This window comes from Chiloscyllium plagiosum, unplaced genomic scaffold (assembly GCF_037043375.1).
Source record: "Chiloscyllium plagiosum isolate Xiang-an unplaced genomic scaffold, Cpla_swu_hap1 HiC_scaffold_2, whole genome shotgun sequence".
In the NCBI taxonomy this organism is placed as follows: domain Eukaryota; kingdom Metazoa; phylum Chordata; class Chondrichthyes; order Orectolobiformes; family Hemiscylliidae; genus Chiloscyllium; species Chiloscyllium plagiosum.
In genome coordinates, this window is record NW_028270140.1 from 16,379,164 (window position 1) to 16,393,871 (window position 14,708).

General features: G+C 38.8%; 1 protein-coding gene across 3 annotated transcripts in view; it reads right to left on the minus strand.

Moving 5' to 3' along the window:
• The window catches only part of cenpe (centromere protein E), a 116,010-nt gene that overhangs the window by 92,065 nt on the left and 9,237 nt on the right, over positions 1–14,708 (minus strand). For all 3 annotated transcript variants that reach the window (XM_087994949.1, XM_087994952.1, XM_087994945.1), the window contains exons 3-8: positions 14,483–14,572; positions 13,980–14,098; positions 6,110–6,226; positions 5,250–5,331; positions 4,343–4,410; positions 2,676–2,726 (exon numbers count right to left, since the gene is read on the minus strand). In XM_087994949.1, coding sequence (XP_087851075.1) covers positions 2,676–2,726; positions 4,343–4,410; positions 5,250–5,331; positions 6,110–6,226; positions 13,980–14,098; positions 14,483–14,572 — 527 coding nt within the window. The remainder of the gene's footprint in view (positions 1–2,675; positions 2,727–4,342; positions 4,411–5,249; positions 5,332–6,109; positions 6,227–13,979; positions 14,099–14,482; positions 14,573–14,708) is intronic.

The window sequence follows — 14,708 nt, forward strand, 5'->3', positions numbered from 1 at the left end:
AGATATAAAAAAAAAAATCAATAAATCAGTAAATGTATCACTTTACCATTTTATCTATTTACCACTCCCTACTTAAGACTGGGGCACCAAATACAATGATTGTTATCATGTTCTATGGGCTTAATTGACTACAGTTTCCAGATAAAGACAACATTTTTGTATGGTTAAAGTAGTAGCCAACACCACATCTGCTTTCTGAGACATTTTACAAAACCTAATGTGCAAGTCTTTGTGCACTCAGTGGCAAAACCAAGGAAATTTTGTGCAGCGTTACGGTGAGATCACACCCAGAGCACTACATTCAGTTTTGACCTCCATATTTAAAAAGTACAAATTTGCACTGGTGGCAGTACCATAAAGATTTGTTAGGTTGGTCCCTGGGGTGAGAGGGCTGTCTTATGATTAGATACTGATCAAAACTGGAGTTAAGAGCAATGAGGTGTGATATCACAAGATTCTGATTGGGCTTAATAGGATAGACACTGAAAAACTATTTACCCTTTTGGCAAATCTCAAACATGGGCACAGACACAGGATAACAGAATGATTACTGAAGACTATGAGGAATAACCTTTTCACTCAATGGATGAATTTTTTTGTTTCTCTATCCCAAAGGGCTTTGGATGCTCCATCTTCAGGTGTCAACGAATGAATGAATAAATGATTTTACGATCACATATTTGGGAGAGAAACAGTGAAATACAGTGAGACGCTTTTCCACTGTCACCACAATCAAGCACCATTTTGAATAGTCAAGAAGAAAGAAAAAGAAAGATATAGCTTAAAAAAGAGTTCGATAAGTCCAGAGCCAGCTCATCATCAATGACACCATCCCTCCTCCATAGCCTCATTGCCATCTACAAAGTTGGAAGGTGTCACTCTCCAGGCACCATCTTCTGCCGCTGGGCCAGTTCTCCACTGCCCCCCAAAAGAATCACATCCTGGGCACACCTCGATGTCGCTGCGATGCTTTTCCGCTGCCACCAGCGCCGGGCCCAACCAACACCAAAGTTGCCGATCCTTTAGGCGCTCTCTTTCACCACTGGATCTCTCTCACTAAAATCACCTCTGCCAATTCCCATGCACGCCCTGGAAAAGCAAGTAGGGGCTCATTCGTTGCTGCAAGGTCTGTACTGGGCTCACTTCCCACCACTGATGGGTGACGAGAGGTAAGTAAACGAAAGAAGAAAAGAAAAACCAGTAGAAGGAAAGGAAAAGAAAAGTGATCGGAGCAAATGAGACCCAGCTCTGTAGCCTTACACCACCGTCATCGACATCAGGTGGAGGTAAACCTGCAACCACTGCCATCCAGAAGGACAAAGGCAGCAGAGACATGGGAACACCACCACCTGGAAATTTCGCACACTCAAGCCATTCACCATTCTGATTTGGGAACATATAGGCTGTTCCTTCATTTTCACCAAGCCAAACTGGAATTCTTTCCGTAATGGTATCATGGGTCTACCTACAGCACATGGATGGAGCTACTTAAAACAGCAACTCACCACCACATTCAAGTGTAACTAGGAAGGATGTTAAATGCTGGTCAGCCAATAACATTCATACTCCATGAAGGATTTAAAAAAAGAAACATGGGTAACTAGGAAAGTGGAGCTTGGGCAGGGTCACTGACTGCTTTCACACAATAAGACATTATAGTCAACACTTGCTCTTTTTTTAAAAAAATGTTATGCTCAGATGAGTGGAAAGAAAGAGTTTTAAAAATCAGCACATTGAATTATTTTACAAAGAAAAATAACCTACTGGCTGCTGAAATAAAGTTCACAGATTCTAATAGCAAGGAGGGATGTTTTTGAAGTGGATTTTGAATCCAGCACAAGGAGCAAAAAATTGTCTAGCACCAAGTACGATCCCACATCTCAATTACTAACTCCTGAGTCAGGAGGCAAAATGCTTACTCTTGTTCAAGAGGGTAATCAAATTGAAAAAAAAGGTTTGCCAGAATATTTAATACTAGAGGCACAAACTTGAAAAGTTTAACCTCCACCCAGCTTCAGTAAATAACTATCTCAGTCTTGCTAACGTGCAATGAAAACAGTCCCAGTAATTTTATTTTAATAAGACAGAACTGTTAGCAAATGGAATTTTCAGTGACTGAAACAAAGCAAGCACAAATCTTGCATCAAAATATGATAACAGTTCATTCTTGCTCTCCCAATTCTTAAATTGACAATACAAAATTACACTAAAAGAAATAGACTTGCATCATACATATATGATGTTTGAATGCATTTGTTAAAGTGAAAGAATTATCGAAGATAGATAATAAAAGAATAAATTCAAGGCCTTCAGAAAATGATACACTATGACTGCTGGGTTGTGATCAAGAGCCTTGCCAAATTTTATCATGGTAATCCCAGATACTGCAACTAGATTAGCAGTGTGCATTCTCAGCCTCAGCATTTCAACTGTATTTGCATTTACTTTCCTTGCAGTATTATCATTGGTGCACAACTCAAACATCAGCATCTGATACCAATAACAGCCTGATGTAAGTAAATTAGTCATTCAAATGTTGTACGTAGTTAAGGGGGAACTAATCACCCATGGCAGCCAAAGGAATTCTCATTCCTGGTTAAGCCAGGACACTAGGATTAAAACGGCAAGATGCAGACCTTCCATCGATTTGTATTCTTCCATAGAATACAACTTACCAGGTGTGCAACAATAACCGCTTCATTATTTTTATCCCTGCTTTCCACAATCTGAAATAGAAAGGTAACTCAAATCAGAACACACAAATTTTTTAAAAATATATCAATCCTATTTTGAAACTTGAACCACAGGAGTGCACCAATCAAGTCATATATTATAAGACATCTTAAAGCACAGCAAAGTGTTTGAATTAGAGAGATTTCCATCACCGGAAACAAATATTCATTTCAATAGTTTCTTCTTTAAACTAGAAATGATCATGTGTCACCGCATTCATGATTATGAAGTACTTAAAACACAAAACAAGCCAGATGCATCTCAGGACCTGCTATCATTTGCACAAGTCAGTGGATAGAGTACATTTGCACTTCTATAAATGAATATTCACATTAATGTCAAAACCTTGCTCCGTCATATTAGCACCTTGATTCACAAAGTGAAAAACCATGAAGTACATCCTACGTTAGATCAGAGGCTATGAAAATCTTTTCGCAGTACTGTAATTTATATCTCCTCATTCAGTATTGGGATACCACCAGCAAGCCCACCAGAGAAAAAGGTTATACGAAGGGCAATGAGGGGGAAGAAAATTCAGTCTGTGTGGAGGAACAATTCTAACTATGGTAAGTAACTTACTCCATAGCTTGCAATTAAACTAATGATGTTTTAATGTTGCAGCATAGCACAGGAAACATGGGCATATTGCAATGTCACAGGGTGAAAATTTTACTCTCTTAATGAATTACTTTAATAAAGAACTAAGTCATAGCAATTGAAATCACTTCTGATTTTACTTTATGCTTTCACTGACTTGTGAAAACTACTATTGCGAGAAATTCAGAAACTAAATTTGGTTTTCTTCAAACCACTATAAAAGCCGGAGGAAACATAACAGAAGCACTTCAAGGAGGCTCCCAAGCACTGAGGATGTCACCTAGACAGGGGACGAAATGTCTGCAACACAAATTTCCAGCTCGGCGAACAGAACCACAACAACGAGCTCCCGAGCTACAAATCTTCTCACAAACTTTGAATTTAATCATTACCAGCATTGATGATTTAATAAACTTGCAGCTTTTATTTATCTAACTCCAGCTTTCCTCAAGGAATGGCAAGGCTTCTTAAACTGCTGTAATCTATGCGGTCAAGCTACACTTACAGTGGCATTAAGTGGATGGTTCCAAAATTTTTACTTATCAACAATGAAAGACTACTAATATCAAACAAGATGGTGTAGTACTTGAATGTGGCAGAGGTTTTTTGTAAAGCCCTCCCCATGTGACCTCCATCACCTGTACAAAAAGCTTAGGATAAGACTGTCAGATGACATTTGAAAAATATGGATGACACCTAGAATCTTATGTTCTTCTCAGGTGAACATAAGATTCTACAGTACAATGCGAATAATAGTCGGAGAATTTTCAAAGTTCCCTCCCCAATAGTTTCCTATCAACCAGCACCACTTTTTAATAAGCATTACTCCGATTATCTCAATTGCTATTCACAAAGACTTGCTGTGCACAAACTAGGTGCCTTTTAGAAAACCCATTTCAAAAATATGTGGCTGCAAACAGTTGAGACATCCTTAGATTATTAAACGTAGCTATGCAAATACATGCAATTGATTGCTCAACGAGAATTAATTCATGGACAACCATATCCTTACCACTCTAAAAATTGTATGCGACCGACTACTGTGCTCATTCATCTTGGTTTCTCCATAATGCCGGTTTTCTGAAGAGAAAAAAAGTCAGAGTTGCTTCATTTTAGAATAAAGCATTAGGTTTTCATAGGAAATAACAAGGGAATACAAAACACATGGAAGTTATTGTTGCTTTTTCCACGTGTTTTGGGACATTAGCTTCCTGATCTTGCACAAATTACTTTAGCTTTTGCTTTATGTTCCTCTCAGTTACGGATATTTGTACTGGGAAACAAAAGCACTTGCTTGAACATTCTCATCTCTCCCAAATGAGGGAAATTAGATCAGAGAGGTTCTTCACACAACCGCCAAAGGCTAAATTATTTTAAAGAAGTAAAAGCCAGACATAAAGCCTTATTTGATGATGAAAATGCAATTAAAAATCACAATCAGTGACTGACAATTCATTAATTAAATAAGATCAATTCCGTGTTGTGAACCTAGCCCTACTTTGAGTTCAATATGGACTAAAGTACTTTTCTAAAGTACTAAGCCAATTACTTGTGAAAACCTTTCATCCAAGCTGCATTTGAAACCACAATTCATGAGGTGAAAAAAAAAAGTGTTAAGCTGGTGCATTGCATTTTCTAGGGATTCTTGTTAGTTTTAATTTCAGAAATGCTCCAAACATACTTAATGGAAATGACAAGTAGACTTGAGACACATCAAATAAACAGAACCAAATATTAGAAATATTCAGGGAATGCTCAGAATCGGAGCCCTAATTAAATTCACAATTATTCAAAAGTTGGTGAATAGAAAATGGGTGTATATGGGACAAAGAAAAGACAAGCAAAGAATCTTATTTTTACTTCACATGGAACCCCAATACTAATAGCAAATTTTGCAGTCAACAGGGCTTTCATCTTACTTTCTCCTTTATGGACCAATTTCATGACATCCTCATAGGTTACAGCCAACTCTTCTGTCAGATTGGCAACATAAACTGTCCGCTGGAAAAAATAGATAACGTTATTAGAAGTCATTTAAAATATTACTTGCATTCATCTTTAGAATACAATCCTCAAATTAAATTCAGGACAGCAAAACAGTCGAATTTGTTCTGAGTGTTAAACTGGATAAAGGAATTTTACTCAACAGTGTGGTGCTGGAAAAGCACAACAGATCAGACAGCAACCAAGGAGTAGGTGAATCGACGTTTCGGGCATAAGCCCTTCATCAGGAAATCCTGATGAAGGGCTTATGCCCAAAACGTCAATTCTCCTGCTCTTCAGATGCTGCCTGACCTGCTGTGTTTTTCCAGCACCACTCTCGACTCTGATCTCCAGCATCTGCAGTCCTCATTTTCTCCAAAAGAAATTTTACTCTTAACCTCTCAAACAGAAGCAAATTACTACGGAACCCTGAAATAAATCTGAAACAGAACTCTGGAGAAACACTGGTGACATCTGTGGACAGAGAAAGGGAGTTAATATGGAGTCCAGTATGAATTTTCTTCATATTCTGAAGAATCGTCATAGTGCACTCAAAATATTAACTGTTCTCTCCATAGATGCTACCAGACCTGCTGAGTTTCTCCATCATTCAAAATACTTATGATCAACTTGGATTGCAACCAATGAATAGCCAGCAGTTCTTATAATCAGATCCAATCAACAAACCTAACTTACAAAGAAAAAATGTGAGATATAAATCTTCACTTATTAACATCAAGAGCTACATTCAAAATAAAATACAGACACATTTGACTGCATGGTTAGAAGCACTTACTTCCATATCTTCTCTAACTTCTAGGGGCCTTCTTTTTGGACCAACAAGCAAATCAGATACTGACTCATTGTAAATTTCCATGTAAGAAACCCGCAATAAAAATTCTCTGTTCGGCGTCTGCGTAGGAAAAAAACCAAATGTAAGTAGGACAAAGAAAATTCCAGTCGTTCAATTACAGGAGGATTCAAATAGCCAATCCAAATTTACAAAGCTTTCAGGGTATTCCAAAGACCACCAAACCCAATTAATTATCTTTCATTCTTTAGAAGGAATACACTCAAAACATCATCAAGCAGTTCAGCCTATTCCAATACCCAAAGCAAACATTTTCCCATCAAGTACTTTGTCAATTTGTACATCACAATTGGTCACAATGGTGAAGACAGATTCAAGTTGGCTCATGGAATCAAAGCAACAGGAGCAATGTGGATGCAGAGTTGGCTCAGCGCGTAGAAACAGAGTAATGATCAGCAAACACTTTTCAGACTGCAGCAAGGAGTGTGGTGGAATTCCCCAGATTTCAATATTGGGACATTCACTTCACCTGATATTTAATAATAACCTAGAACTTGGTCATTAATGAGGGAATCAAAAAATTACAGATTGACAGGAATGTGAAATTGCAAACACAAATATCACTCATGATCAACTGAATGACGGACTTGAGGTGCCAAATGGCCCACTTCTGCATATAATTCAAAAGTTTGTATGTAATTTCAGCACATGCTAACGGTATCCAAGTTGAAACCATTGTAAACAAAGTGGAACTTCAAAGACAGGGGCGGCACGGTGGCAAGCACTGCTGCCTCACAGCACCAAGGTCCCAGGTTTGATTCCAGTCTCGGGTGACTGTCTGTGTGGAACATAGAACAATACAGCGCAGAACAGGCCCTTCGGCCCTCGATGTTGCGCCGACCCGTGAACTATTCTCAGCTCGTCCCCCTACACTGTCCCATTATCATCCATGTGCTTATCCAAGGATTGTTTAAATCTCCCTAATGTGTCTGAGTTAACACCATTTAAAAATAAGGGGAAATCACTTATGACTAAGATGAGGGCAATTTTGTTTACTCATTTTGTTTACTGTATAAAGCTAACTGTGTACAATTACTAGAGAGAGGATAAAACAGGATTTGCAGTGGTGGGGGGGGGGGGGGGGGGGGGGGGGGTTTACATCATCATGGTTGGGCCGAACAGCCCCGACCAAAATGAACATTCCTCCTCGACCGCTGCACCCCACGAGAACGCTACCGCTGTTGCCACCTAGACAAGTGTTCTGAATTCTTTACCTCCAGATCACCATGGAAGCTCAGGCTTCAAGGAGAAATTGACAGGTTTCTGAACATCAATGGACAAAGTGACATGAGGATACTATGGGGAACAAGGCATTGAAGTGGATGATCAGCCATGACTGTCCCATCTAGTGAAGTAGATGTGAGAGTTTGCACATTCTCCCAGTGTCTGCATGGGTTTCCTCCGGGTGCTCCGGTTTCCTCCCACAGTCCAAAAATATGCAGGTTAGGTGAATTGGCCATGCTAAATTGCCCATAGTGTTAGGGTAAATGTAGGGGAATGGGCCTGGGCGGGTTGCGCTTCGGCGGGTCGGTGTGAACATGTTGGGCCGTAGGGCCTGTTTCCACACTAAGTAATCAAATCTAAAAAAGGTACTGTCAAGATGCAGCGGGCAAACAATTGGCAAACCAATTTCAATGTAGAGACACACAAGGTGATATATTTTAGTAAGAACATCACTGAGGGACAATACAAGATAAAAGGTACAATCCTGAAAGGGGTTTTAAGGAGCATAAAGACGTAGGTATTGTTATGAAGTTGAAGGAGTGTACTGTACCTTTAAGAGTGAGTGAATGCTGTTTGGAACTGAGCGATTTACAAACATCTGTGTATATGACTAGACGGCAGTCCCAGAGTGTAGTGGAAAATTGAAAATATAAAACATTCGGCTGTGAAATGAATACATGAGTTTTTGTTGCCGTTTTGACAACAATTCCAATTTAACCAGCTTAAATTATGCCCCAGGATACTAAAACCCAATCAAGTTTGAATTTATTGTTTTGCCAACATCGAACCCAACGAGACGATCTGATATTAGGGGTATAAAAATGTGGACATTTTGAAAATTGGAGAGAGAGCAACTACTGTCGAGACAGAAAAGCATGGGGAGCTAACATCTTGCTCTTCAAAAAATTAGAAAATATCCTCTATCAAAAGGTATCTTTTCATATGAAATATACTTGCAGTAAAATGACAGACGATGGCCCAGAGAGATGATCAGCTGGAAAAAGAAAGACACAGAAGACGACAGCTTGGTGTAGTTTTGAAATTAAGTTGACGTAACTTAATAAGTGTCCTATTGGAACAGTATATTGTTATAGAGGTGGAGACAGATAAGCAGTTAAGAGAAATGGGGGTTTAAAGTTGTGAATAGTTCTTGTTTAATGTTCACTTTTAGAGTTAAAAAAAATTATGTTATTTTCTTTAAATAGTGGAATCTGGGAGTTGTCTGTCACTCATTTTAACAGATTGCAAGGCGAGGTTTTCTGGATGATTGGTTTAATTAACAGAGCGCTTCACCTCAGTATCATAACAGTTTACATATGTGTAAATCATTAAAAGGTGGCTGGGCATTAACAGAAGTGAATCAAGCATGAAAAAATGTAGACTTTATTAATAGAGACATAGATTACAAGAGCAAAGAGGTTTGTTAGAGAAAGCTAGGACTGCAGATGCTGGAGATCAGAGTAGAGAGTGTGGCGCTGGAAAAGCACAGCAGGTCAGGCAGCATCCGAGGAGCAGAAGAATCGACATTTCGAGCAAAAGCCCTTCATCAGGAAGGAGCCCACATCGATTTTCCTGCTCCTCGGATGCTGCTTGACCTGCTGTGTTTTTCCAGCACCACACACAACGAGGAGGTTTGTCGCACTTTCATAGTCATGAGCACTGCTTCAGCTGGAGTTCTTTCAGAAAGAATCGAAGACATTGGACAGAGTGCAGAAGAGGTTGATGAGAACTACTTTCCATGGAGATGGCTAAGAAGAGATTGGATTGAAGTATTCAAATCATGAGGCCTGGACAGAGCAAACTGGGAGAAAATGTTCCCAATTATGATAGGATTGAAAATGACTGGGCACAGTTCAAGTGTTTTGCAAAAGCAGCAAATGTGACAGGAAGAAAACCTTTTTCACGCAGCAAATAGTTACGGTTTGGAATGCAAATCCTGTGTGTGTGGTGGAGGCATGTTCAACAGAGACATTCAAAGGAAATTTGATGTTTATTTGAAAAGGAAGAACGTGTAGGGTTTCAAGAAGCCAATGTGATGCCCTTTTACCAACCCAGTGTAAAAATGAACATACATACAAACATGAATTAGAAACAAAAGTGGGCCATGTGGCACCTCCAGCCTATCATTCAAGATGATCATGATTGATTGATCTGTTTGCGTTTTCAATTTCACGTTCCTGTCTACCTCAATTTTTGATTACCTTGTCTAACAAAATCTATCCACTTTCACCTTAGAAATATGCAATAGTCACATCTCCATTGCTTCTGATGTCATGTTCCTAAGTCACACAACACAATATTTCTCCTCATCTCTGTTCTAAAAAGGTGACATCTAAATTTTAAAACAGCTCAAGTTCTGAACTCCCACTCAAGAGAAAATATTCTTCCCATGTCCACCGTGCCAAGACCTTTCAGGATCTTGCATCCTTGAATCAAATCACCCTTTGTTCTTCTAAACTTCAGTGAAAACAAGCCTAGCCTGTATAGCCTTTTCAATCATTTATTGCCCATCCCTTATTGCCTAGAGAGAAATAAGAGTCAACAACACTGCCATAGGTTTAGAGTCAAATGTAGGCCAGGCTAGGTAAGGATGATAGTTTCCGTCTCTAAAGGACGCTAGTGAACCAGATGGGTTTTTCTAAAACTCAGCAGCAGATTCATGATCACTATTACTCTCAATTCTTGCAAGACAACCCACGCATTGCAGGTATCAATTGAATGAACCTCCATTGAACCACCTCCAACCTATTTCCTTCCTTCCTTAAATAGAGAATACCATAACTGCACATATTTCAGATGTGAGACCACAAAAGAGCCATTCATGCCTACTGTTTTCTGCCTACAAGCCAGCCAAATATCTACCCATGCACTATGAGCTCCTATTCTGTGCAACAAAGTTTTATATGGCATCTTGTCAAATGCTGTCTGGAAATCCAAGTGCGGGATGTCTATCCCCATCATCTACAAAGCACGTTCCTCCTCCAAAAAATTTCAATGCTGACGCTTCCTGATTAACTTGAAGCTTTTAAGGTGCACAGCTATAACCTCCCTAATAATCTCTCTCATGACAGGCGTCAAGCTAACTGGCCTATAGTTTGGTTTCTGCCTCCCTCCCTACTTCTATTTGCTATCTTAGAGTCTGATGAAATCATTGCAGAATCAAGACAACTTTGAAAAATTAATAACATCTTATTAATCAACTCATTTAAAACCCAGAGAAAAAAAAGTTTATCAGGTTCCACTCGTCAGCCAATAGCTCCTTCTCTAATGATAATTTCCCCAAGCTCCTCTCTTTCTGCCTCCTTCTTTACAGCTATTACTGGATGTTTTTCATGTACTCTACAGAGAATGCAAAAATAAGCTTTTTTTTGAAAGGAAAAAAAAATCTACTTTTTATTCTTAATTTTTTTAAAAACCGTATCAACCTCTTTATCCATTAACTCCTCATGCTCATTCTGTGGAGGATCAATAGGCACTTTCTTTACTTCCTTTTTAAAATGGCCAGAGAAACTCTTGCCATCCCTGTTTACATTTCTAGTTAACTTCTCAAACTCATCTTTTAGTCATTCTGCCGTACCTTACATTTGCCTACCTTGAAGAAGTTCTCCTCCTCTCTCTATAAGGATTTCAGTAAGTCTCCATCTCACTGCAACCCCCAGGTCATCTCCTCTACCCTGAAGCTCTTCAACCATGTCCTGAAACAGACTCGACTCTTGGCTACCTTCTCCCCAGCCCCATCCCCCTCTCATTTATCTCTCCACCCAAGGCTCCCTGCCTCATTCCTGATGACAGGCTTTTGCCCGAAATGTCGATTTTCCTGCTCGACTCGCTGTGCTTTTCCAGCACCGCTCTAATCTTGACTCTGATCTCCAGCATCTGCAGTACCCACTTGCGCCGAATATCATCTGATCTTCCACGCATCTTTGTGCAATTATATACCTTTCCCCCCTAAGTTTGATGCTTCCTTCACTTTTCTTTTAAAAAAAAAGCCATAGATGTTGGGTGGTCCTCTTAGAATTTTTCTTTATCGTGGGAATAGCCACTGAAATGATTGCTGCTCCTTCTCCGATGATCTGTCCCCTATTCTAGAATCCTAACTCACTTCAGCAGACTCAGCTTTCATGCCCGCATAGTTGCTTTCATTTAAGTTGAAAAACATTAGTCTTAAATCCAATCTGAAACTTTCAAACTGAATATAAAAGTTCAATTAGTTTGTGGTCACTGCTATCTAGCTATTTCTTTGTTCAGGGATCATTAATTCATCCCGCCACAATACAATATTAAGTCTAGTATATCGGCACCTACTGTCTAGTTGGTTCCAGAACATATGGCTCCAAAGGAATCTCTGAACAGCATCTAGGCTACCATTGGCAATCTGATTGTCAAGTACACAACTGGAAAAGAAGAAGGGCTTATGCCCGAAACGTCGATTCTCCTGTTCCCTGGATGCTGCCTGACCTGCTGCGCTTTTTCAGCAGCACATTTTCAGCACACAACTGGAAAAATCAACTATTATTACCATCTGTGTATTACAAGCATTCAATTTTTTTTGCATACTCAGTGCTCATGTATGTTTATTGTTGGGGTGGCTGGGACCTATAGACCATTCCCAAATGTGATTTATTTCCCTATTACTCCTTATTTCTACGCAAATCAATTCTACATCCTAATCACCTGAACCAATGTCATCTCTAACTCTCACATTCATGCCTTCCTGGTTATCCGTCCACCCAGTTTGCAATTATTGAATGTCACATAACTCATGATTTCGTTCATTAAGTTACATTTCAATAATGGTTGTCAGATCATTTATTTACTTCAGTGAACAGCATCAATTCAATTCATTTGTAATGAATGTTACGAACATTCAGATTGGTAGCCTATAGTATCAGTATTATTTTGTTACCTTTATAAGAGTTAGTCTTGACTGCTTGTGTATTTTTAGGTTTCTTTGTCCTCTGATCCTTCCTACAATTCCTGATTCATCTATCAAAGCTTGATCCTTCACTACTCTTTCCCCCTCCCCTCTACTCCTATTGTTTAGTTTCAAGCCTCTTTTCTAGTGATACTTTTTGCAAGAACACCAAACCCAGCACAATTCATGTCCAGACCCAGTTGGCCAAGTAACCTCCTTCCGCAGTACAATTCATGCTGTGCACTCCAGGTCATAAACACTGGCTGCATGAAATATTTTTCCAACCACTTGAAATTGTGTCCTGTGGTTCTCGAACCTTCAGCCAATGGAAATGGTTTATCTACTGTCTGGACTCAAGACTTCAAATACCTCAATCAAATCTCCTCTCACCTTTCCCTTCTCAAAGCAAATTAATGGTAGCCCTTCAGCCACCCACAAAATTGAAGTCGCTCATCACTGCAACTATTCCCTGCATTCTCTCTAATGTTTTCGAACCGCTCCCCATGTGTGGTGCTCAGAATTGGACACAACTCTCCATTTGAGAGCAGATCAGTGTCATTTAAAAAAAAAGATAATCCACTTTTGCATACTGCCTTAACATCAACAATTTGTTTACATATACTCCCTCATTTCTAAGGGCTGCAGGAACAGAAATGTAATCCTTAGTTAATATTGTCCACCCTATCAGTCTCCTGTAATCTACTGCCATCCTCCTCTCAGTTTATTATATTATTTGCTGACTAATCTGCAAACTTTGAAATTGTGTCCTGTGTACCAAGCGTAAGTCAATATCTGCTTGTCTACCTTTTGAACTATAAATCACTATTGTAAAAGATACAACAGCTAGTTTCACATAGCATTAAGTAGTGTTTCATACATTTCAAATACCTACTTTTGACAAATATTACCACATAATTATCAAATATCAAAGAGAAAGTTTCTTTTCAGATGACACTTGGGAATGCTATACCAAGTACCCAGGAACTGCAATTAATACATTACAGTCTACTTGTATCTGCATTGTCCATGCAAATGTCAATCCTCACTCTACTTTTTTTCAGGATGTCAAATTGTTAGCATTTCCTCATACTAGATTCAAATTATTCTTACTGTTTTGTTCTGATGACGTTTAAAACAGCTTGCTTTGAAGGAGAATTGTCCATAATAGCCTTAAACTGGTTCTATCAATGACCAACAGAAGAGCTCAACCATTTACTGATATACAAGCAGCTTTGCTGATAATCTTACATTCAGTGAATACTTCCACTAACCATGGAGCAATTTTGAGGTAACTTAATGGAAGGGGATTGATAATGTTGATCAAAAATTGATCAGACGGAACAGTTGAAATAAAAACTAAACTTAAGCATGCGAGAATTAGAAGCAAACAACAAGTTCAGGCAATTCCAACAACTTCCAATATCACAGGTTAATGTTACAATGCACCACGGAAGAATACTGAAGGAAATAATACAAAATGGTTCTGGAGAATCATGATGATTGTACCAAGGCAGGAAGTGGGAAACCCTTTTCATTCAAGGCTTTCTCCATTGTATAAATTGTTGCCACAAGTCCAAGTACAAACAATAATTCCAGGTTATAATGTTCATGCAGAATTTCAAACCAGAATATTCAATGCCATGAAATGTTACTTACATTATTAATGACATTGAACAAATTGCAGATTGCCAGAGGAATAAGACCAGAAGAAACTGCATTTCCCATCATTGTGTAAGTCTTTCCTGAAGAAGTCTGCCCATATGCAAATATGGTCCCTGTTAAACAAAATGTCAATTTAACATCAACACTAAACAACATCAAAACCACTCTCTTCATGCTAAATTACTGTTTTGAATTTTATATGCCTGAATCTCTAAAGTCTTACTTTTTTGTCCCACCTCTTGAAGGACAAAGACAAAAACAGTGGTGTACAACATATGGACTATAAATGATTATTAAAAATCCCTTTAAGAGAACTCCAACAAGCACATGGCTACAACCAAGCTTGAAATAACAATAGATGGTATATTATCCAGAACTTAAATCAAATGGAATCCATATCGGATTTAAAACCTTAAAAAATAAAATCAAGAGCCAGATAACGAAGGAAAGACTAAGTAATTTCATCGTACCATCGATGCGTTGTCAAGTATACTCACCATTGTAGCCCTTGGTAATAGAGTGCACAATGGAGTGTGCAACCTCATTATAAACGGTGGCTGTTGACTCTTCAGGATGGAATACACGGTCTAAAATAAAATTCAGTAGAGAAGATAGTCAACTTGCTTCTTCTATAATGCAAATTGAATGAAAACAACCAATAAAGGAACTCAAACACAAGGTACAGCTGCTGGTTTACATGTTTTGAAGTGTCATTCTCGAAAT